The sequence below is a fragment of the Dermacentor albipictus genome, chromosome 9, assembly GCF_038994185.2.
Source record: "Dermacentor albipictus isolate Rhodes 1998 colony chromosome 9, USDA_Dalb.pri_finalv2, whole genome shotgun sequence".
In the NCBI taxonomy this organism is placed as follows: domain Eukaryota; kingdom Metazoa; phylum Arthropoda; class Arachnida; order Ixodida; family Ixodidae; genus Dermacentor; species Dermacentor albipictus.
In genome coordinates, this window is record NC_091829.1 from 44,261,387 (window position 1) to 44,286,766 (window position 25,380).

General features: G+C 47.3%; 1 protein-coding gene across 3 annotated transcripts in view; it reads left to right on the plus strand.

Moving 5' to 3' along the window:
• Positions 1-25,380, plus strand: part of LOC139049752 (mucin-2-like) — a 167,414-nt gene that overhangs the window by 106,355 nt on the left and 35,679 nt on the right. For all 3 annotated transcript variants that reach the window (XM_070525550.1, XM_070525549.1, XM_070525551.1), the window contains exons 7-8: positions 5,347-5,465; positions 7,060-7,210. In XM_070525550.1, coding sequence (XP_070381651.1) covers positions 5,347-5,465; positions 7,060-7,210 — 270 coding nt within the window. The remainder of the gene's footprint in view (positions 1-5,346; positions 5,466-7,059; positions 7,211-25,380) is intronic.

Genomic DNA, 25,380 nt, shown 5'->3' on the forward strand with positions numbered 1-25,380 from the left:
TGCCTGAGAAACAGGATCTGCCGACCCCACCGGGAGAGAGTGTCGTCCCGACTGGGGTGAGATGTGTAACGCGTTTTCGCCGGACGCCGTCGTGCGAGAACAGTCGCGTTTGTGTGAGCTCTCGGCCCCAGTGCCGATCCGTTTATGTCCTGTATGATAACCTGTATATAATGTATAAAGTCCCTTTTGTTATTCTCATCGACGCCAGGCTCGGAGTCTTCGCTACCAACGCTCTGTCACGAAACGGGTGAAGAGCGCTACGGGACCACAAAGCCGTAATCGTGGTGCAGCGGTGCAAGTTCGTAACACTGGTGGCACCGGTTGGAGTTCATAACAGAACGCACCACGCACTCTGTATACCGGAGACCTCGTTTCCGCCGATGCTGAGTGAAATACCTTAATGCTTTTAGTCGTGGTGCCGGCGGCACGCTTGTCGCTTACTAAAGTGGGTTCTTTGATCTTCGGAAACGTTCGGAGCTGCCGATAGAGCTGGTTTTCTGTGGCCGACTCTGCGGCATGCACCACCAAGGAAAAAGAAAGGATGTAATACGGGAACATGAAACACCGTCATTTATTATAGAGTGGTTTCCTCCCTCTGGTACGAACTAGTGCGTTGGCTCAACGCAATTAAATAAGATAAATAAATGAAATCATTAAAAAAATGAATCGCACGTATACGAGAAGGGGTTCCTCCGATGGTGGGCTGAAAGCATGTGTCATATTTGTTCTGTTGCTACTGAAAGACGACAGACGTAAGTCCAAAGCCGTGTTTGTTCGAAACAACGATGCTATACACCTCATGCCCTTTTTAATGCTTTGTCATTACTCTTTCTTTTTTACATTTTACCAAAGCTCCAAAACACAGTATTTCGCCGCACCGAGCCTCATCGAAAGGCTTCGCAAGATGAAAGGAAAGCTTCGTTGTGCTTCCGTACACAAAGTGTGCCCGAACCGGCTACGTACGTTTCAATAACGGACTACAAATGCGTGAAATGCGGTATCTAGGTCGAGCCCACCTTGAGGGCAAGTCTCCCGTCAGTACACTTCGGTGCTTTTGATTTGATGGTGCCGCTAATGGACCTCAGTATACGGGTGCACATTCGAGGGGCAGCTCTAATCTTGCAAGGTGAGCAGCGCAACAAAGCACGTCAAAGCTCAGGAGAAAGAAGAACGGAAGAAATCAATGCAAAAGTGACAGAGAGTGAGAGAGAGACAGAGAGAGAAATCTTTCTGCTGCTCGCATCCGCGGCTGGTCTCAGCCCCGCCAGCTCCGATCGCATCCATCGCCGTCAGTCGCGATCCACATCGAGACATCTAGGAGCCCCAGAACGCTCGATACTGTTCAGGTCGATCGAACTTCTCTGGCAGTCCCTAACTCGAGAGGAGTGGACCCGGAGTGCTAGGTAAAGTGAGAGAGAGAGAGAGAGAGAGAGAGAGAGAGCAAGGAGAGGAAAGGCAGGGAGGTCAAACAGGCGAGCGTCCGGTTTGCTACCCTACACTAGGGGTTAGGGAAACGTTCGCTAAAGGGGCTGACCACGCACAAAAAATAGCCGTGGTATGAAAGCGTTATAGGAGACAAGCTGCAGCGTTGTTTCGCAGCTATAACGGCTACGGTTGGCATAGCAAAAATGGCAGAAAAAAAAAAAGACCAAACGTTCTTTTCGCAGTGGCTTTTGTGCTCGGCCGACTATTGGTTTTCAATTGCTCACAATCATAAATATATGCGCTGATACGCTAGTTGCCAGCTTATAAGTTACCAGCGCTTCATATGCCACACATGCTGCATTATAGGTACTTATAATATAAAGTAGATCCACCGCAGTGTATTAGTGGCTATGGTGCTCCGATACTAAGCACGAGTTCGCGGTGCCCAATTCCGGCCGCGGCGGCCGCATTTCGATGGAGGCGCAATGCAAAAACGCCAGTGTTCCGCGCATTGGGGGCACATTAAAGATCCCCTGGTTGTCAAAATTAATCCGAAGTCTATGGCTTGTCTCATCATCAAATCGTGCTTTTGGCACGTAAAGCACCAGAATGCAATTCAATAATGTAAAGTAAAACATTGTTCTGTTCCGCTGCGGCGAATGGCCGGCAGTGAAGTTGTGGGGGCTATTAGATTCGTCGGATGATCCTACGGCTGTCAAGCAGATGTAGTAGTCGTCGGACTACCTCGCCGCTGCCACCATTTGAAGGGGTCGAAGGTCGTAGAGATTAATTCGGTGAACAGGATTTATTTACATATTAACATATTTTAAGACAAGACATACATCGGCAGTCTAGCGCGACTCCCATATGGAGCCCGCAAGATTAACATTCAGCAAACAGCATTCGAGCACACAGCTCACTACTACATTTTGAGCATAACAACGACCACTCAGCTCCCAACGACGAGCACGACACGAGCACGCTCTAGCAGCCGGCAAACGCTGCTTATAAGCTCTCCGCTTGACGTCATAGTTCGACGTCATCGTTCGGCGTGGACGGAGTCCGAGTGGTCGGGAATGTTCGTCCAATCATTGTAAACTTGCCGCCGCCCCGCAGTACGGCCCACACACACCAAGGCACACAAGTTCGAGTGCCCACACACAAAGGCTCCGGAGTCGACGACCGAGGGCTTCGTAGAACTGTGCTCCGTCTCGGGTGGCGCGGCGGAGTACCACATTCCTGAGCTGACCGCGCGCCACGTGGCTGCCGGCCATCCGCAGTTCTCGGAAGGGCGCCTCGTCTGGTGGGCTTGGAACACGTGCAGTGGGCTGAGAGCTGGCACGTTGCCACCCCATACGGCCATTCCTAACAGGGCGCAATCGGCCGCAGATCGTTGTTCGAAACGCCCGTTCAGTTTGCGTTCAGTTTAGCCTCACGTGATTGGCCTAGGCAGCGTCGAGTCGACAGCCACCCCTGGGCTCATCGGTCTCTATTCTTGGCTGTCATCATCATCAGCCTGGCTGCACCCACTGCAGGGCAATGACCTCTCCCATACTTCTCCAACTACCCCGGTCATGTGCTAATTGTGGCCATGTTGTCCCTGCTGATGTGGTCCTTGCATGGCTGTAACGGCCCTATATTGGTGAGAGCGCGATGCAAATGGCAGTGGAGCACCCGTACACACTTCTGTGGGTGTTCAACTGCACCAGCACTATAGGATGTGTTTACACCCTCTGGGACATATCCTTCCTCCAAATAATCATCATTATTAATCTTGCGTGTCTTTTCTTAACGGTACGCGCCCGCCACTTCTGCGTCACGAATGGCATGCGCGTATCTCCTTGGCACAACGCTCTTGATGGGAAAGGAACGAGCTCGCAGTTTTGAAGGAACCATGGGCGAGGTTGAAACATTAATTATTTGGGGACAAGATGCGCCCAAAAGGGTGGAATCTTGTAAGTGCTACAGCATCAACGGTCAAGATAGGAAGCCGCTCAACATGGTATTCTACAAAAAAAATTAGTTGTGGCGTCTGAAGCAACTAATCGTTACTACTTAATTTTATGATGAGTCAGAGGACGAATCGGGGGAAATGCGGGACTTACTCTCGGAGTTGTTACTAAACCTAAACTTTTGCTGGGTAGCTGAAGTGGGCTGAATAACATGGTGAGACTTCCAATTGGTTGGTGCGGTAGTTGCTATGCCACACTCAACACTCTGAACATTTTTCCGTGTCGGAGACTTAAGAGCATGTGTTTTGCTCGCGCCCACTGTACTTGCAAAGAACGAGCCATTCTGCCCTGTGAAGTTGGATGACCGGCGAAGCTGCTTAGCACACGGCACAGAAGTGACACATAATTTTGAGCAAAGGTACGAACACATTTATTGTCTTGATCGGTGGTCATCGTGAAGAAAGATACGCGCACACATTAATTTATATACATTTTCCGTGGACCAATATATATATATAGAATGAAGGAGACGAAAGGGAACCGAGGGGCCCGATTTTTTATTAATCATATATAAGAACTATCATATAAGAACAAAACCTATCATCATAAGCAATGGCTGATACCGTCCTAAGCAAGCAAAAAAAATGCAATGGCTCATCCACTGCATTTTTGCTTGCTTAGGGTGGTATGAGAGAGAGATAGCAAAGAGAGGAAATGCAGGGAGGTCAACCAGACGAGCGTCCGGTTTGCTACCCTACACCGGGGGAAGGGAAAGGGGGAGAAGAAAGAGGAAAGCGGGATAGAGGGAACATTGTCTGTGCACGCAGCAAAGTGCTTGGAAATCAATCAAGTCAAAGCAAGTGCTCCGTCGATACGTTAGGCTGCCGTCAATCCTGGTGGTTCATAGCTGGCGATGCACGTTGCCAGCTATGAAGTTACCAGTGAAGACCAAGGCGGTGGGCGTCAGCAGCACGTTGCAGTGCGTGGCAGTACATTTTAAAGCTAAACCCCAGCCGTTCTGACTTAGTGCGAATATAATGATGCGGGTGAGCCATGATGCTTACTCAGGAGTTGCAAGTACTGAATTCAGAGCATCCAGAACTTGCATTGCACTTCGCGCTGATGGAGTGTGCAGGTTGTTTAAGAGCATTCGAAGGGTATTCATCAGAGTACGGAGCATCATGACGACTTGCCGGTCTTCGTCGGGCAATTTGTCAGGAAAGGGTGGTATGAGCCATTGCTGAGGATGATAGTTGGCGCTGAACAGAAATGCACGGAAACCGAGTCATAAACAACTTCGCTGTAAAAAGATGGTGAACGTATGGATCTTTGGCATACATCGACAGTAGGCCACTGTTTTCGAATAGCTTCATTTAGGTTCGTGGTCTAAGCACTCCGCATGCTAGTCCATGAAGGCTATTGCAGCTTTTTTCAGAGGAAGTGAACTTGATAAGCGACTTTTATAAAAGTTTTGTTTTTCCTCCTTTCTTTATTCTTTTCTATTCACATAATCATAATCATCATCATCTTTATGTTCTCTTTTTTTTATCTCTTCTTTTGTTCCCCTTCTTCTCTATCGCAACGGGGAGCGGCAGGCTAGAACACGGTGGCTCAAGCTGACATTTTAGCTATTCTCTTATAAATCTCTCTTTCTCTCAACTATGTGGCCTCCGGCAGCACGTATTAATTACGGCGGGCCGAACATCTAACGCTCGCAGCTATCCTCGAGATATATTGGATTCAAGCCCTGTAATTAAATATGCCGACATAGCGGTCCGTATCACCGTTACTGCCGAAGTTGAACATGCGGCCACGAGTTCGCCCATTAAAGGAGTCGTCAGCCTTTTGACGTTTTACTTTCCCCGCCTTCCTATCCGCGCATGGCCGTTACTGCTACGTTGTAATAATAATAGACTGTTCGCTAATTACGTTACTTTTCTTTTCGTGCTACTGTTGGTGCCGACTGCAGGCAGTCTCCTATTGTTGCTGTGGAATTCGACGAGCGAGACGGCCCTGTGGGGCTCTACCGGACCACGAAAGGGCGGCTGGGCCAACGTCGAGTTGCCGAAGTCCACCGAAGATTTTCAGGTAAGCGAGGTGGAGTGCACGTCGTGGCCGTCGCCACAGCGGCGTTGCGCTCGAGCGAGCCCGACTTGTTCCGTGGATTACGCACTTTGAGTACCTTCACACGTGTGAAGCATGGTAAAAAGCAAGATGTCGAACCTGCAGTCTTGTGCGACCAGTTTACGCGCCTAGTACCAATCCACAGTACGCGTCCCCCCCCCCTCCCTTCCTCTAGTTGCGTTTAACAATTAGCGAACACTGCAGCTCTGTCGGGCCTGCAACAAAGCATATATCACCGGGGCTATACGATTAAACGGTATCTATCACAGGGGTATACCTGTCATTTCTCGCAAGGCAAACTTCGCTCGCCGTGCCCAACATTGTCACGTGACACCACCTGCGTGTACGAGAGCATGACCGCAAAATTTCCATTGTTACAAGAACAAATAATAGAAAAGCCCTTTCTCTCAGTTGCTAGCAGTGAGAACGTGCGCGTGCTTGTACCGATCGCCGCGTCCTTCGAGCTTACAGGTGGCCGTCGTAGCGTGGAGGCGCGGACAGTGGCTCGAGAGACACGGCTATAAGCGGCCTTACAACAAAGGCCGGAGAAAAAGGCCCTCGATCCAGTCGCTGCCGTTTCGTTGTTGCTACGGAACCTCGGCAAGATAGCCTGTTGCGCGTTCGCGTTTGCGTGCCCAGGTCTCGGCGTACTTCATCGACCGTCCCCGCGTAAATGGAACTCGTCACACGACCGCATGGCCGCGAGACCATTGACCGTGAAGAAGACGGCTGAGTTGGTCAATGCACGCAATGCCATGCCCGAGATGCAGATGGTGCGGAAACAGCTAGAGACAGTGGCTAAAACACAGGATGCGTGCTCTGTGACAAGTGGAACTTTATTGGAACAAACTCAAGTATAAGATAATAGAATACAACACGTTCACGCTCACTATACTTTAAGCAAAAGTAATTAAATCTAGGTAAAACATGTTCGTAGATTTCTTTTTGTGTGTGGATTCAAAGGAATCACGCATATTCTTGTTTCCACACTTCCGTGGCACCTATGGCTGATTATTTACTTATATACAACATTATGAGAGGAACCATACGAGGTAGTCTCAAAGCGAGTTGTTGGAAGTCTTGACATACTCAGCTGATTCGGATAATGCTGCAGCTTAAACGCTGTACGTACTGTGGACGCAAGGTGACATTCGTACCGTGTTTCTCTTTAGTAACTTTAGCCGGAAATTCTGAGGCAAGTATGGTTTGAACACCCGCCGTGGTTGCTCAGTGGCTATGGTGTTAGGCTGGTGAGCACGAGGTCGCGGGATCGAATCCCGGCCACGGCGGCTGCATTTCGATGGAGGCGAAATGCGAAAGCACCCGTGTACTTAGATTTAGGTGCACGTTAAAGAACCCCAGGTGGTCAAAATTTCCGGAGTCCTCCACTACGGCGTGCCTCATAATCAGAAAGTGGTTTTGGCACGTAAAACCCCATAATTTTTTTTTAAAGTATGGTTTGAACAAAGTGTGAGTGGCGTTGTCTCCAAAGCTAACACCTCTTGTTAACGCCAGTTCATTGACTCCCCCATTTCTTTGACACCTTTTGCCCTTACAGCTAGTCTTTGCGGCGCGCACTGGACAACCAGGTGAGGGAGGCGTGGCCATTGACGACGTCAGGCTGGGTCCAGAGTGCCAAGACGTGCCGACCGCAGAGCCGCCACCGGCGACGACCACATTGCTGCCGGATGACGTCACCACCGAGTTTGGTCAGTCGTACTCTTCTTTTTTTGATCCCCTGGCTCATATTGAAATAAGGGGCCATGGTGAGCTGTCGATTGAGCGCCTTACTGATGTGCACCATGAGCGTGTGAGATGTCCAGCGGGGCGCGCAGTATCATGCCGTATATCTCTGAGGCGATGTAGAATACGTGTGCACGTGTTTGGTGAGATGTTTTACGAACTGCACGCTTCGCTTCGCAATGTAGATGCTTGCTGAGTAGCTATTTCCTCCTAAGAATTTATCTTTAAGTGTCTTTTCTTTTTACCCCCGGCCTCGTATGGTGCGAGCGGGAAAAATCCCTTTTTTTTATGATAATCAAAATCAGCCCATTTTACGTCCACTGCAGGAAAAAGGCCTCTCCCTGCGATTACGAATTACCCGTGTCCTACGCCAACCGATTCCAACTAGCGCCCGCGAATTTCCTAATTTCATCGCCCTACCCTAGTCTTCTGCCGTCCTTGACTGCGCTTCCCTTCTCTTGGTACCCATTCTGTAACCCTAATGGTGGAACGGTTATCTAACCGCTCGAGCCCTGAGGTCTTGATTAATCACCCCAGTGCAAAAATCCCGGGTGAAACGTTGTATCCGCTTTGATAGAAAAGTAGTCGTATATAGCAACTGCACAGTTTAGAGCGCTTAAAAATGTCATAGGTAATAAAATATAAGTAAGGATATGAGGGAAACTTTGCAGTGCGCCTTATGTTTGTTTGGAACGGTTATTTTAGGTTAAAAAGAATAAAAAGAAAAACCTATGTACGATAGCGTCTCCTAATTCTCACGTTTGCTTTACAGAGGAATTCAGATTGCCTATATAGATAATAAAGGTGAACGCGGTTGTGTTGTTTCAGGAAATTTGCAGCTGTAGTGTGCGCAAAATTTCACCTGTCGGGGCAACATTAGTGAAGACTTGTTCAGAAACATAACCGAATTTTGTTGCTAGAACTGATTATGCCCTGGAGGTGCACTGGGGTAGTTCGGGAGCTCGTAGAACGCAACCGGCGCCGATCGTGCCCCAGAACTGCCCGAAGAACGAATTGTAAATGTATCCCGAGCGTGCACTCCGTTCCAGTAATTCAGTTCTGTTATCTTTCTAAACGAACCGTATTTCGTTCTATTGCGATGTCATTTGTACGGACACTCCAAGCGAATTTTCACCGTCATTGCCGTCGCCGTGATGTCTCGTATGTATGTAGGTATATTTATGCTATATGCCGTTCCATGCTATATGATATGCGGTACATGCGGGCGATATTGCTACACTATTCTATCGCTACAGTTGTTGATGCCAAGTCTTGCATTCTTCGCAAAATTATGCCTGAAGATCTTGAGAGTTTGCAGCCCACACACACATGTATCATGATCACATGTGCCGATAATGGTACATATATATATATATATATATATATATCAGACGAAAGGGGGTTAACCGAGGGACCCGATATTTATTAGTCATATCATAAGAAGCCAACAAACACTGACACCAACGACAACATAGGGGCAATTGCATGTGCTTAATAAATGAAATAATGTAATGATAACTTAATGGAAATTAATGGGGATGAAAATACAACTTGCTGCAGGTGGGAACCGAACCCGCAACCTTCGCATGTCGCGTGCGATGCTCTACCAATTGAGCTACCGTGGCGGCGTTTCCCCATCCACTTTCTTGGGTATTTATGTGTACTAGTAGAACCCTGGGAGTGTTAGCCAGTGCCCCCACTACAGACCTTGGCGGCGGACGTTGAACGTCTTTTTTTGCCGCAGGCGTCACGAGAACGTGATCTTGTTCACGTTGTAACGAGAAAGATCACGTTCTCGTGACGCCTGTGGCAAAGAAAGACGTTCCACGTCCGCCGCCAAGGTCTGTGAGTGGGGGCGCTGGCTAACACTCCCAGGGTTCTACTAGTACACATAAATACCCAAGAAAGTGGATGGGGAAACGCCGCCACGGTAGCTCAATTGGTAGAGCATCGCACGCGACATGCGAAGGTTGCGGGTTCGGTTCCCACCTGCAGCAAGTTGTATTTTCATCCCCATTAATTTCCATTAAGTTATCATTACATTATTTCATTTATTAAGCACATGCAATTACCCCTACGTTGTACTTGGTGTCAGTGCTTGTTGGCTTCTCATTACATGACTATATATATATATATATATATATATATATATATATGTGTGTGTGTGTGTGTGTGTGTGTGTGTGTGTGTGTGTGTGTGTGTGTGTGTGTGTGTGTGTGTGTGTGTGTGTGTGTGTGTGTGTGTGTGTGTGTGTGTGTGTGTGTGTGTGTGTGTGTGTGTGTGTGTGTGTGTGTGTGTGTGTGTGTGTGTGTGTGTGTGTGTGTATATATTATCAGCGTAACCGCCATAGGAACGAAGATGACGCCAAATTATGCAAACATTTTTATGGCATCGTTAGAAATCCCCTCCCTCGCAAATTTGGCCATCAAACCAATATTTTACAAGCGATTCCTGGATGACATTTTCTTCGGGTGGGCGACAGTGAACAAAGTGTGTTGCAGTTCATGTCCAATTTTAATTCTTTGCACCCGTCGATTTACTTTACGGCCAACTTCTCCCAAGATGTGTTTACTTCGTCGACGTCACTTTGTCACTGAGTTGCCGTCGCATTTCCACGTCCCTATACAAAAAAAAAACCGAGAAATCGTCAGCAATACCTGCATTTCTATAGTATCCACCTCCATCATTTCCAAACGAGCATCCCCTACACTCCCAGGCTCACAGATGCAGAAGAATCTATTCCTAATTCGCACGACTGGAGAGACACGCAGAGGAACTGAAATCCGCTCTTGTGCGCCAAAAATACCCTCCACAAGTAGTAGACTATGCCATTGAACGCGCCCGCAGCTTATATATCGGGTATATATAATGAAAGTGTGAGCAATACCAATACTCAATCAGATCTGAACTTGGTCCTCGCATACAATACCGGTGCTCCACGGTTCAATGCCATTCTCAACTACCCTTTTAGCATAATAAAACAGAGCATTCTACTCGCTACTTACCATATTCAAGCGGCCGCCTTATGTGGACACAGAAGCCGAATGCGCCCAAGGGTCGTCGACCGTGTGGGAAACCTTGTTGCAAGGTGTCTCGTCACGTGACAACAAGAGCCACAGCTGAGGCGTCGAACTCGTCCTTTGCATATAAAATGAACGAAAATGTGAACTGTGATTCCAGTAACGTCGTGTACAAAATTTGATGCGACGCGTGTAAGAAGGAATAGTTCGGACAAACAGAGACAGACCCCTTTACGCCGGCGGTTCAACAACCACCTCGCGCATGTGAAAAGTCTCCTGTATTTACCCTTGCCCAGGCACGTTCGACTGCCAGTTAACTCATTTGAACGCGTGAACGTCGTGCTCTTGCAGTCTGGTTTCCAACACACTCATGCACGCGAGCATAGATAACTTTTTTTCATCCATAAATTTGGAAGGTACGTTAAAGCAATCTCATAACGAGAGTCCGGGGTACCCGCCGTGGTTGCTCAGTGGCTATGGTGTTGGGCTGCTGAGCACGAGGTCGCGGGATCGAATCCCGGCCACGGCGGCCGCATTTCGATGGGGGCGAAATGCGAAAACACCCGTGTACTTAGATTTAGGTGCACGTTAAAGAACCCCAGGTGGTCAAAATTTCCGGAGTCCTCCACTACGGCGTGCCTCATAATCAGAAAGTGGTTTTGGCACGTAAAACCCCAAATATTATTATTATTAGAGTCCGGGGTTGCTGACGTGCTTCCAGGATATGCAGTGAGAGTACATAGGGAGCGCGAATACATATTCTCTACTAGAAAATTGAGACGCGGAAAACTAATCAATCCAATTTCCTCCGCCCTGCCACTCAAGTCGTCATGCTCAGTGACTTATTGCCCTTTCTTGGAATTCGCACGAGCTGACGTCGTGTCAGAAGTCCAGTGAACGTTCGAAAACTGCACCACGCGGAGGATCCTTGACTCGGCCCTCAAAAACTAAGTCCAGGGACTAAGCCCTCGTCTTGCGAACCCCGCGTATATATATTCTTTCTAGAATTTTTTTTTCCCACACTTCAGCTGCACAACAAGGTTGCCGGAACGGGCCGTGCCCTGCATACGTGTATTGTGACACTGTATTACTTTCCACAAGTGGCCGCTCTTCTGTCTTCCTTCCGGGCCCCATCTCTGTTGTGACCTCCCCCACCCTTCCTTTTAATTCAATGTGCTCTTCCACCGCTACAATGGCGGCACGCGCACTGGGGCTGCACAGCGACCGTTTTCTCCCTCCTTGCCTCCTGTCAACAGAAACCTAGCTGCCCCTATTCTCCGCCCCCTTCCATTCTCCGACTTATGTCTCCTCTTTTTTGTTTTTTTTCACTGACTTCCTCGCCCGTACATACATGGGACTTCGCCTTCCTTTTGCCCTGCGTCGTTGCCAATAAGGCAGCTGTAAATCTTCCAAAGCGCCGAGAAAAAGTCAATCACTGTCACAACTATCCCTTTTGGTTTGATGTATCTGAGAACGGCTGGCAACCGGTCTGCTGTCTTTACTATCAGTGCCGTACTGCCATTCTTTTTTTTTTTGTAAACTCTGATGAAGGTCGGTCCAACGGTCGATACTGTTGAAATTAAATACTTGTTTGTTTACCTTGTAGCATCGCTCAAGTTCTTTACGTTTTAAAGGTAGCCTGAAGAATTCTCCTCTCTCTCTCTCTCTCTCTCTCTCTCTCTCTCTCTATATATATATATATATATATATATATATATATATATATATATATATATATATATATATATATATAATAATAATATTTGGGGTTTTACGTGCCAAAACCACTTTCTGATTATGAGGCACGCCGTAGTGGAGGACTCCGGAAATTTTGACCACCTGGGGTTCTTTAACGTGCACCTAAATATAAGTACACGGGTGTTTTCGCATTTCGCCCCCATCGAAATGCGGCCGCCGTGGCCGGGATTCGATCCCGCGACCTCGTGCTCAGCAGCCCAACACCATAGCCACTGAGCAACCACGGCGGGTATATATATATATATATATATATATATATATATATATATATATATATATATATATATATATATATGATCGATCAAATTTCTGCACTTTAGTTACGTTGCAAAGTGTGCAGGAAGCCTTCATGCGCCTTCAATATACAGCGTCTCGCCTAAGTTGAGCCAAACAAGAAAAAAAATATGCGAGTGCCACGTAGCTAGACAGAAGCAAGGTAATGTTGGTTGCCGTTGCTTGGAGATACGCATATTATTTCTTTTTCCTTTCCGCCTAATTATATAGGTTTAAGTAATAACCTCTCAATGTCATAATTAGATGAAAATGTCGATGAGATAATTGTAGAGCGACATGAAAAAACACCCGATGCAGCTTTCTGTTGCTCAATACGTGCGACGCAATGGTTTTTTCCCGAGCGGGCAGGAGCCCGCAATTGCAAGCGAAATTACCAGGGGACGAGCCACTCGAGGCACGTTGCGTGTATTCGCGGGCTCCTTTCACACTAGGAAAAGGCACTTTTATGTAACACATATCCATCAAGAGAAAGCTGTATCGGGAATTCTTTCATGTTGCCTTACAATTTTCTCATTGACACTTTTCTTGTAATTGATATTCGAGAAGTTGATTAATTAACACTAATTATCTAATTAGGCAGAGTGAAAAAGAATATGCGTACCTCCAAGCAACGGCAATCAACATTACCTTGCTTTTGTGCGCTACGTGGCATTTTCACATTTAAGGTTTGGCTGAAGTTACGTGAGACACCCAGTATATTGAAGGCGTTCTTAAAGTCATTATTATTTTTCCTGTTAGATGTTCGTGCGAGCCGCCCCCAGGTAGCGTAAATGTCAAAAAAGGGGTTTGACCAAGGGCCTCTCGGTTAATCGCCTTTCTCGTATATTACATAACGAGGATCTCGAATCCGGCAACATTGATGTCTTCAGGTAGCATGTGTGGGTTTATTGACCGGTTGCCTTCACACACACAAAAAAAGATGGCGTTCTCGTGACGCCTGCGGCAGAAAGGATGTTCCACATCCGCCGCCAAGGCTTGTGATTGGTGGCGCTGGCTAATACTCCCAGGCTCCTACTAGCAAACATAGATACCCAAGAAAGTGGATGGGGGAAACGTCGCCGCGGTAGCTCAATCGGTAGAGCATCGCACGAGTGATGCGAATGTTGTGGGACCGTTCCCCACCTGTAGCAAGAAATTTTTTTCAGCCACTTTTATTTCCATAAATTGTCGTTTCTTGATTTCATTTATCAAGCACAATTTCCCCTATGTTGTCCTTGGGGTCAGTGTTCGTTGGCTTCTTATGGTATGACTAAAAAAGAGAAAAGAGACCATCACACGAAAGAAGCTGGCACGTTACGTACTGCGATCAGTTGATAAGCAGCATGAAATGAGCGAAAGAGGTTATTGCCACCAAATGTAGCGTTTGGTGGCAATAACCTGCCACCAAATGCTACATGATGTCGATATATATATATATATGTGTGTGTGTGTGTGTGTGTGTGTGTGTGGTGTGTGTGTGTGTGTGTGTGTGTGTGTGTGTGCGTGCATATTTATTCTTTTGTTACGATTCTTTTTTGTTGCGAATCGCAGTGGTTGTAAATAAGCTACCCCTCCTGTCGGGGGCGCTCAGTTAAGAAAACTCATTTTGATTCACTCCCTCGAGAAAGATGAAGGGGCGGATGCGAGGGTGTAGAGGGGGAGGGGGGGGAGGGAGCGGAAGGAGACTTGCAGGCGTACAGGGCCATGCGCCACGCACCATTTTTCGCATCCGGCAACGCGGCTCGTTTATCACGTCGCCGGAGCGAGCGCCACAAAAGCGCGGTCGACACCCCAGGCGACCTCCGACCGATGCGCGGCGCCTCTTTATTTTGCACTACCGCGTCAAACGATGGCTGCCCGCTCACTGAATTAAGTCGGTCGCGCCGACCCGACATGAATATACTCTCTCTCTCTTTCTCTCTCTCTCTGTATATATTTCATCAAGCACGCTTTCGCTTACGTGCGTACAAACAATCTCTCTCTGCGCATTAAGCGCGTCCCCAATTTTTGGCCACATCCGAGGGCCCTGGCGCCTGATGCAGAGATTCGAGAGTAAAGGGCAGAGAGTTGTGGGAAAAGACAATAGGGGCGAGATATACTTGGTATGCACATACACTGCCTCTCTAGAGCCGTGCAGGGTGCGGAAGTCTACTTCTCGAAGACAGCGTGAGCTAGCGGGCACACGAAGTGGAGAGGCTACTTCGCGTGCCTCGCGAAATCGAAATTTGTATATTTTCTTTTATGCCTGAGACGCGCGTATATATATTAGCAGCTTAAAAGCGTGAAGGAGAAACGTTATGTAATAAAATGAAATATGAGCTGTCAGGCTTCCATTTGCCTAAGACGACAAGAAACGCCTTGCGACTGAACAAGTCTTTAGCTGATATTTCGCGAAGAGAATGATAAGCGTTATTTTACATCTGATCGTGTCAGATTTATAACTCTGTTGGCCGCAACTGCAGCGTCGGGAGAAGCAGAGGCGAGGGGGGGGGGGGTTGAAAAGCGCAAGGAAACGTGTCAGAAATGTTCACGTGCGTGTTGCTTTCAATTTCTTTTTCTTTTTGAGAAATTTGCTAATGTTCCGTCAGCCTCGGGCATAGGGAATTTAGAATTAAATCATCAGTGAAACCATATTCCCATAACGCGATGTCAATTTGTAATATTTCGGCATCTTCAACGTTGTATTTTAGCGTCACAAATGACCGGCGTGCAGGCGTCCGCGGATAATCACTCATAAGCGGCGAACCACATAGAAGCCATACTTCCACCGAATATTTGACGCCGAGTTGGCGCGTCCATTTGGCAGTGCCCCATTGCGTTCCACGCATGAGAGCAGACCACACCAAACTTGCTTCGACCGTTAATACAACTCGCGATAATAGAGAGTGACGCGAAGTAGACGCGTCGACGCTGTAAGTGCGCAGGAAATAAATTTGGAGGACGCTTAGCTTCGCCTTTAATAGTGGAACGCGATTGCATCAAAAGATCTCCGACTGCTTGCAGAATCAAGCGTCTTTCGTTTCTTTAGGTCACTATCATCATCTCACGCTTCCCGGCAACTGCAGCACATGTAAGCGTAATGTTTACCGGGAAATGCCAACGGCGAACGCTATGCACGAAGGCGAGCTTCCTGGTAGAAACGCGGCCTCTTGCGTGGGCCGCGGATGCGCGGAGCCGAGCGCCATCTGGATGGTGGTGTTGCAAGCAACCGAGCGTGGCACGCCGCTCTATGAACGGTAGAAACGCTGGAAGATGGGCGGTGTTTGAGTTCCCGCGTAACGTAACTATGCTTTCTCTTTCAAATTACAGTCCGACACTATCATGTCTGTAGGTTGTGTGTAAGTCGTACTTTACGGTTTTTCTGAAGCATTTTACCTTGTGAAATTAAATTAGTTTCAGTAACGGCTCTGCGCCATGCGGAGGGCCTGCATTGTTCGGTATGCCTGGTTCACAATGATTTTTCGCTCACAGGACGGTCGGCGCCGGACGCTGACACCGCATTTTTTGCGGGACACGGGACCCTTAATGCTATCGCGTTAAAATACGATCCATGCAGGGCGCTACTCCACACGGGGCGAATAAATTTTCGGTGTATCGCAGCCCCGGCTGGCTCGACGGGAAGTGTAGGTCCCACGAAACACGTTGCACGCTTTTAGGAAAGAGAGGCTACGATGATAGGCTACAACGAGGCCGACTGTAGGGGAAAGCGAGACTGGGAACAAAAAAATTTATTACGTCCCCGCCCACTCTTGAGAAAGTCCCGGCTATCAAGTCGGCTCGTGCCAGCTTTACTGACTCCTTGTTTTTTCTTCGCCTCGTGTCGCTCCAGCTGTCCTCTTTTCCTTCCACCTGCTGTAATGCCCTGCTGGGATAGTGCGGGTTGAATCTTCGCCGGTGCCTGTTTGAACTAGAGCAGGAAAGCAACAGGGAAAGAAAAGAGGAATCAAGCGATGCACTGCATGGAAATGCGTCGAGTGATATATGTTGCGCCTCCTTCGTTCTTGGATGCTTGCCCGCCCGTCCCAGAGATTTGAACGGCACGGAAGACTGCGCCGGCCGCCGCGCGAGCGTGAGCGCGCGTGTGTGTGTATGACTGACGTAAATCGAAGCGCAGAAAATTCCGTGTTCCCCCTTTCCCCTCTTTTCCCAACTCTGCCTCATTTCTTTGAACTCCCCTCTTATTTACCTTACTCACCCTCTCACCAAACCTCTTCCTATTTTCATTTCCCTACATTTTCCCCGTTCCATTTGACCCGCGTTTTCTTTATTTCCCCATTTCCCTTCACTTGAAGACCCTTGTTTTCCTAGTCCCCCTTTTTTACCCACAGTTCCCCCTTTTTTATCTCCGCTTCATTATTCCTCCTTCCCTAGATTCCCTCGCATCTTTCTGTTGGTGGTTTTTGTCGCAACGCATTTTTCTATTTCACCGAGCGGACAAACAAGCAAACAACGGAAGGTTGGAGCCATTGTTTCCCGGGCCGTTCGGCATGGCAATTTGATGCTCTACGCCGTCGCCGTTGCAACCTATCAGCGAGGCAAGATCACTGTGCTCGGCCGGATCGCCGGGCAGCCTGCATTTCGGATTCCTCGCTCTCGGCACTCCTTCGCTATCGTTTGAACATTTATACCCGCTCGCGTCGCACGGCTCGATGCCCTACATCCCGCATCGCTCGTATGCTTGGCGAAACGACGAACACGGTTTCTTCTTTTCTTCTTCCGACGGCGCCGCGGAGTTCTGCATGCCGGTCTCGGCGTGTGCTCGTTGAAGAGAAAAGTCAGAGCAACCAGGTTTCCGAATAGCTTGCGTACTCGTCGAATGGTCTGACAAGGACTTGGAAGCGTCGTGGCGTCTAGGTGTACGCGTGGCCTTGGAGGTGCTTTAGTGAGCTTACAAATGCGGGTTTATTCGCTGAGCTGCCATGGCTCGACGCGGCGTTCGGAGCGTCTGGCCAGGCCATCATCCGCAGGAGTGTCGAGTCATTCATTTTAACGCGACGACGTTAAGGAGCTCGTGTCGCAGAAAAGCCGGTGCCGTCGGTGTCGGTGTCGGCGGCGTTGGCCGTGAGCGATAAATCCCAGCAGGCACTTCATAAATAAAAAAAACAACTTGCAAGATGGGCTGGGTGGGAATCGAACCAGGGTCTCCGGAGTGTGAGACGGAGACGCTACCACTCAGCTACGAGTTCGATGCTTTTTCTTTAGAAGCGTAGTAATTGATGATGGGGATGAAGTAAGATGTTGCTTGGAGTACAGACTGTTGTCGATGACTCGCTTTCTTCCGTATAGCCTCCTCACTCACTCGCGCTGCCTACGCCTACGTCGCTCGCCCTCTTCTCCACTTGTAGGGTAGCAAACTGCAAAAAGTCATGTTGACATAATTTCTTTCTCTCTGTTTCTTTTCGTTCCTTTCTTTCTTGAAGGCAATCCTACAAAATATTTCCTTGTGGTGTTTTTTGTAGCGATGCCCTTTCCGATTCTATGCTTTTTCAGCCTTTTCGCGCTTGGCCAGTGGTCAGAGCGACGGTCTGCCCACATTATCAACGGGATCAGGCGGCCGTATGTGGTGGATGATAAGATTAGCATAGCATAAGGCATCGCTACAAAATAGCGGCCCAGGCCAACAATTGCCTGACAGGGCCATGACACCCCTACAACTACAGCAGTAAGGCAGAAATGAGAAAACTTGTGCTTAGAATGCGCATTATTTTGCGTATTCTTCAACAGTTCTACTGAAAACATTTTACATAATGAAAATTTCGAACACTCGCATCTTTTGAAACTTGTTGAGATGTATTGCAGCAGCATCATATTGGTTAACACACTAATGTAAACGCATGAAGAATCACATCTGTAATTGTTTCAGTACTCTAATAGCAGTTCCATCACTTTCTATTTAAGTTTCTAAGTTGATATTCTAGATTTTATCAGCTCTAGTACCAAGAAATATTCATTTAAAGTATTGGCATTTTCAGAGACTAACATTGTTCCTGATATCTCGGTCTCGACCTTCGCTTACATATAATCTTTATTCTTATGTACAAACGTTCTTTAACTGAACATTGCGAGAGAGAGAGAGAGAGAGAGATAATAAACACTTAATAATGCGAATCAGTGAGAAAGAGTTTCCTTCACCCAAGGCGGTTGGCCCCCTCAGTCCAGGGAGCCATTGACCTGGTTCACCAGCTCTCGCTGGTCCTCCAAGTCTGGGGACGCATGCATGACCTCCCTCGATTCCTGGCGAGAGATAATTATTTGTCCGTTTGCTATTTTCCTGATGCCTCGATTTCTTTATTTATATTTTTACGTCAGTTGTTATAACGTGGTGCAATGCATTCTCAGCGGCTTACGTTACCTATGGCCCGTATATACTGCTCGATTTTGTGTGTGTTTTTTTAACGAGCATAATGACCCGCCGTGGTTGCTCATTGGCTATGGTGTTGGGCTGCTGAGCACGAGGTCGCGGGATCGAATCCCGGCCACGGCGGCTGCATTTCGATGGGGGCGCAATGTGAAAACACCCGTGTACTTAGATTTAGGTGCACGTTAAAGAACCCCAGGTGGTCGAAATTTCTGGAGTCCTCCACTACGGCGTGCCTCATAATCAGAAAGTGGTTTTGGCACGTAAAACCCCATAATTAAAAAAAATTAATTAACGAGCATAGATTTGTGTTGTTGACGCGCACACTAGAAATCATTAAGAAGACCGTGATTACATAAGTGCATAGGATATCGAGCGCCTCATTGTAAATTGTACAACGTGTCGGAACCTGTCAAAGTATTAGTATGCGGTGACCATCACAGGCCCTCCTGAAAAGTGATTCCAAAAATTGGAACAGCTGTTACCCTTCGCATGGGAGTGTTCAGGAATAGTAATACGGTAGCTAGCTGGGCGAGTCGGTACATCTGCATTAATATTTTAGTGCGCGCTCTAAATAATAATGCAAAGGAATAGTTAGTCCACATTTTCATTGGTGGTAGTACGCTTAGATTTGAAAGTTAGGTACTTGGTTTTGCCAGCATTTAACTGCAGCCTGCTGGCTTTGAGAGACGAGCCCGAATCCTGTAGCCAACCCTTCGCTCTCATTACAATCGTCCTGTGCATTTGTACCTGAAAATAACGCATTTGCATCGTCTTCATTAAAGATAATCGTGGAGCAGCCCTTTATTCTTACAATATGATTTTTATACCTGAGAAATAAGATCAATTCTATTATCGACGCTTTACCGGACTTGTTTTTGCAACAGCCGTGTACCTGGTGTGCAGTAATATTGTGCGAGTTAAGAAAACAGGTTAGTCTCTTGTTTGTAATGGTCTCGGCTATTTTTATGAAAATGCAGAGAATCGGAATAGGTCTGTAGTTGTTTAGTTCAGTTACCGAACCTCCCTTCCTTTTTTTATCTCTATCTCTAGATTACTTGTTCGCACGTTTGCCTACTCCTTCTCTTCACTCGCTCTCTACTTCCCTCACCAAGTCACTCACTCTCGCCCACGTTCTCCAGCACTCGTCTCCTCGCTTTGACGCGGCGGTTCCTTTGCCACCACACTTTCTTGCACGCCGCTCACCTGCCCGAATCCTTTCCTCGCTCACTAACTCGCAACCTCGCCCGGCGCCTTATTCGCGCCGTGCTCGTCGCCTGTCTCGTCTCATGCTTGGCGCCTTCGCTCGAACATTTGTCCCTCCATTTGTTGAACCTAACGCCACCATCTGCCCCCCATTCGTGTTTGACTATTACCAGCGGCTACAAACAGCGTGGACCGAGCGCCTCGAGCCATTCTGCAGCTGCCCTCGTCGCGAGTTCCTCGCGTCTGAAACGCGACGCGACAGACAAGAGCTGAAAAGAGTCCTCTTTTCTCGATATCCTCTTTCCCGCCCCGCCGCTGGTGTTTCTCAGTGACGGCCTCCCTCTCTCCCTCTCTCTCTCTCTCTCTCTCTCTCGCGCGCGCTGCTGCGACCCATTCGCACGAATTTGGCAGGCGACGGCTTGGCAAATGGGGCGCCGCATTCAAACTGACAGCGGCACGCCGTCGCAGCTTTGTGCATCCAAGAAGTTGTGTGCAACACGGCGTGGACTATTGACTCTTCCTTTATTATTCGTCTTTCCTTTTTTCGTATTTCTGCAGAGGGGGCAGTAATATAAACAACACTAAATTAGTTTAGAATGACATTCTTTTAAGACTCTGTTGTCGTCCGCATCGCGGGGATGGGGTTTTTTTTCTTTTTTATTGATATGATATAAGGAGATGTTGGCGCGCAATTTAAGGCGCCGGCTACTCCTTATCTCTTGGGTGGTTCCGTCATACATTATTCAGGGTTCACGGTTACATATCAAATAATCATTTCACACAAGCACCAGGACTTATAAAGCAACGTTTCCACAGGAAGAATATGGCAAATGTCTCCACACCTATGTAGTCGAAAGTCTCAAAAGTAGAAACGATAATGTCGCCTAATAACACATTTTCTAGTCAGCGGGTCAGCGGGTCAGCGGGTACATACAATATACATGGCAAATGTCTCCACACTTATGTAGTCCACACATTGTCTAGTCAGCGGGTGGTATATACATCTTGTAAATATATTAGCACATACAGTCACAACAAAGCAGTCAACATAACATAATTCCCAAACAGATGGATATATAGAGTCACATTGAAATGAACAGAACTATGAAAGCACTAATAGCGTCCAGCGATGCCGCTGTCTTCAAAGAAAGCCTTTAGTGCTTTTAAAGCGCTCTTCTGCAAGGCCGTTGTTGGCCAAGGGCCCAAAAGTTTCCTTAAACTGAAAGGTCTGCGGTCTAATTTACTTAGCGCTGATTTAAGTCGGCATCTTGGTGTGTCGTGATGTGGGTTGTCGTGATGGGTTGATGGTTACGGGCGGAAATGAAGGTTAAATTTCTATTTTTGTTGTAGCTCGTGCCAAAACCTAAGTACGTCAGCGTGATGTCACTGCTTTCGAAGCTTTATTTGTATCTGACTCGTTGTGGTTCATTAAATGTCCATGAAACTTGCAGAATTGAAGAGTTTCTGCTCTGTTGTTGTATTCAATATACGTCGATTAGAAGATAGCTTAGACATTTTACAGCGCCCCTGCATGGCAGCTGCCATCGTTGCACTCGCGACCACGTCGCCATTGAGCGCCTTCTGGCTTCCCCTTCCTATAGTGGACGACGTGCTGAGCGAATGCAGACAAGCGCTGTTATTGTTTTCCGGGTGGATCGTTATTCGCCAGCGATGCAACGCTTTCAAGTGAAAGCGCGAGCAGAATGTTAGTGCCGGCGATGATTTACACGATGATTTACACAAATCATCTATCTATCTATCTATCTATCTATCTATCTATCTATCTATCTATCTATCTATCTATCTATCTATCTATCTATCTATCTATCTGTCTGTCTGTCTGTCTGTCTGTCTGTCTGTCTGTCTGTCTGTCTGTCTGTCTGTCTGTCTGTCTGTCTGTCTGTCTGTCTGTCTGTCTGTCTGTCTGTCTGTCTGTCTGTCTGTCTGTCTGTCTGTCTGTCTGTCTGTCTGTCTGTCTGTCTGTCTGTCTGTCTGTCTGTCTGTCTGTCTGTCTGTCTGTCTGTCTGTCTGTCTGTCTGTCTGTCTGTCTGTCTGTCTGTCTGTCTGTCTGTCTGTCTGTCTGTCTGTCTGTCTGTCTGTCTGTCTGTCTGTCTGTCTGTCTGTCTGTCTGTCTGTCTGTCTGTCTGTCTGTCTGTCTGTCTGTCTGTCTGTCTGTCTGTCTGTCTGTCTGTCTGTCTGTCTGTCTGTCTGTCTGTCTGTCTGTCTGTCTGTCTGTCTGTCTGTCTGTCTGTCTGTCTGTCTGTCTGTCTGTCTGTCTGTCTGTCTGTCTGTCTGTCTGTCTGTCTGTCTGTCTGTCTGTCTGTCTGTCTGTCTGTCTGTCTGTCTGTCTGTCTGTCTGTCTGTCTGTCTGTCTGTCTGTCTGTCTGTCTGTCTGTCTGTCTGTCTGTCTGTCTGTCTGTCTGTCTGTCTGTCTGTCTGTCTGTCTGTCTGTCTGTCTGTCTGTCTGTCTGTCTGTCTGTCTGTCTGTCTGTCTGTCTGTCTGTCTGTCTGTCTGTCTGTCTGTCTGTCTGTCTGTCTGTCTGTCTGTCTGTCTGTCTGTCTGTCTGTCTGTCTGTCTGTCTGTCTGTCTGTCTGTCTGTCTGTCTGTCTGTCTGTCTGTCTGTCTGTCTGTCTGTCTGTCTGTCTGTCTGTCTGTCTGTCTGTCTGTCTGTCTGTCTGTCTGTCTGTCTGTCTGTCTGTCTGTCTGTCTGTCTGTCTGTCTGTCTGTCTGTCTGTCTGTCTGTCTGTCTGTCTGTCTGTCTGTCTGTCTGTCTGTCTGTCTGTCTGTCTGTCTGTCTGTCTGTCTGTCTGTCTGTCTGTCTGTCTGTCTGTCTGTCTGTCTGTCTGTCTGTCTGTCTGTCTGTCTGTCTGTCTGTCTGTCTGTCTGTCTGTCTGTCTGTCTGTCTGTCTGTCTGTCTGTCTGTCTGTCTGTCTGTCTGTCTGTCTGTCTGTCTGTCTGTCTGTCTGTCTGTCTGTCTGTCTGTCTGTCTGTCTGTCTGTCTGTCTGTCTGTCTGTCTGTCTGTCTGTCTGTCTGTCTGTCTGTCTGTCTGTCTGTCTGTCTGTCTGTCTGTCTGTCTGTCTGTCTGTCTGTCTGTCTGTCTGTCTGTCTGTCTGTCTGTCTGTCTGTCTGTATCATTCCGTTATCTCGATTCCGTTAGCACACAACTATATTACTACATCAGTACTGTGTATTCCGACGTTGCGATGGTCATGCGCGAGGTGGTCACGTCGCTGATACTGCTTCGAGTTCCATTAAGGATGCCTCTCCGGCGTTTTCACTGCCTCTCGCAACCACCGGTTCTTCAGAACATGCGAGAGACTGGTATCCCCAGAGATGCATAATCAGAGAGAACAGTCGGAGCTATGTACATGGAGGTCTGCTCTAATAGCTACGCTCTTGTTATATTTGCTCATCGGTCAACGGTGGCTACTCGGTTAAAAAAGAAAGGGAAAGAATTTTCGGAATTTCGGAAAGTGCTTTGTTGTTTTGCGCTTCAACGAAGCTACCTCCTCTCTTTATTTCCTTCTCTTCCTTCTCCAACGAAACTGCACTCGGTTATGGGTATTTCATGATGCTTTACGCTCTCAGAGCAAAGTTTGCAACAAAACAACGCCCTTTTAATTCCAGCACTTGCGACTCAACATAGGAAAACGTGTTTACATGGATACGTTCTTGGTTTATCATGACTGCATGCGGCAATCGACTGCCATTGCGCATGCGTAGGACCCGTCGCTAGTCGTCTCGTGCTAGATTGCTAAAATTCCCATTGGTGAACGCAAAATCTTTGTTTAGAAGCACGACAGTGCCGTGGCATGAAAACTTCACGTACACAACGACACTGAATTGTTCCAGCCAACTCACGCTTCGAACTCTTCATATCGCAGTCATATCAAAGGTAAATATGCATATTTCAGAGCTAACTAGCCCTATCTGTAAAAATACCCATTTAACCGTGACAGACAACCTTTCATTGGCTGAAGTACACTGTCTGTGTAGTACGCGAACTCGCCTTTACCGTTATGGGTACAGCAGGGTATAGACTGATAGTGCATAGTACCGGAGGATACTTTTTCAGGTGTACCAAGCCGCACTTCACTTCATATATGCAATATGCTATCATATCCAGTCAGTAGAGTTAACAGAAGCCCATTTCCCTTATTGCGGCAATTGGGGCATGCGCTTGCACCCGGAAGGCACTCGGTGGCACTCGGAAGGCAGTCTATGGCGTCGTAACCGATAGCGCCACCTCTTTTGCGCTATCCACACTAACCGCTGTAAACGGTACATAGGATCGAGCAAGCACCGTCAAAATTCATGTTCGAACTGATTTGGGAGCGTCAAGGCAGTGTCGCTATTCGACTGTTTTTTTTTTCTTTTTTCGTCTTTTTGTCTTTTTTCTTGCTTCAGGAGTGCTTTAGTGTTGAACAAAGGGAAAATCAGACATCCACCCGTTCGTAGCAATTGCTACAAAGGAAACCCATACGGGTTCCTCGAAAGAAAAGCCTCATAGTTGAAGAAAAATTCTTCCTGGTCCGGTATCTCACAACCTTCAGATAAATCAATGAGTAGATGACCTGGGGCAAGTTTTTCCATCCACTTTGATTTCCATTAATTTATCGGTTGTGGGATCGTTCCCCACCTACGGCAAGTTGTTTTTTCGTCCACTTTGATTTCCATTAATTTATCGATTCTTTATTGCATTTATTAAGCACAACCCAGTTGAAAAACACAACAGGAAACTTTCACAGTCTGTCGTATTTTGGGACGTTGTTTCTGTAGTTCTGTTGTCTGTAGTTCTGTTGCCTGTAGTTCTGTTGCCTGTAGTTCTGTTGCCTGTAGTTCTGTTGTCTGTAGTGTGACGTCCTGTAGTAGAAAGTCCTGTAGTTCTTGATCAATATTTTATTAAAAATTGACAGAGACGTCCGTAAGGTTATGTAAATTTGTTAGTACAAAAAAGAAAAACATAAAAGTAAAAAAAAATTGAAAAAATGTCTTCGCCGAGGATTCGAACATGCGACCTCACGATTCCGAGTTCGGCATCTTACCACTCCACCACCACTGTTTTTTTTTCTTTATTGCCTGTTTGCAGCACAAACCAAGAACACATTCAAACGCTAAAACATGTCAACCACACTTTGGCTAACATTATATATTAAAATCGCTTCAGCTTGATCAGTTCATCAAGAATAGCCACCCACTCGGGAGGCTCACTTTGGGCACGATGAGTGACATGCTTTTCGAGTGTACGTTTTGGCCATGTGAACAGTACGACGTGCTGATGCGCTGATGTTTACATTTGCATTTTGAGAGTCAAGATCCGCTATCTCTCCACCGCGTCAAGTGCCGCATCTCTAGAAGAGCCAATGTGTTCGTACCATCGACAGGTACATCGTTCAGTGCTAGAACATCGATTTTGATGTACGATATCCATATTAAATAAGGAATTCAGGAATAGACAACGTTGACTTTTAGGATTATTACTGCTAGTTTCGACAGTTGTCTCTCGTTCTTTACCCTTT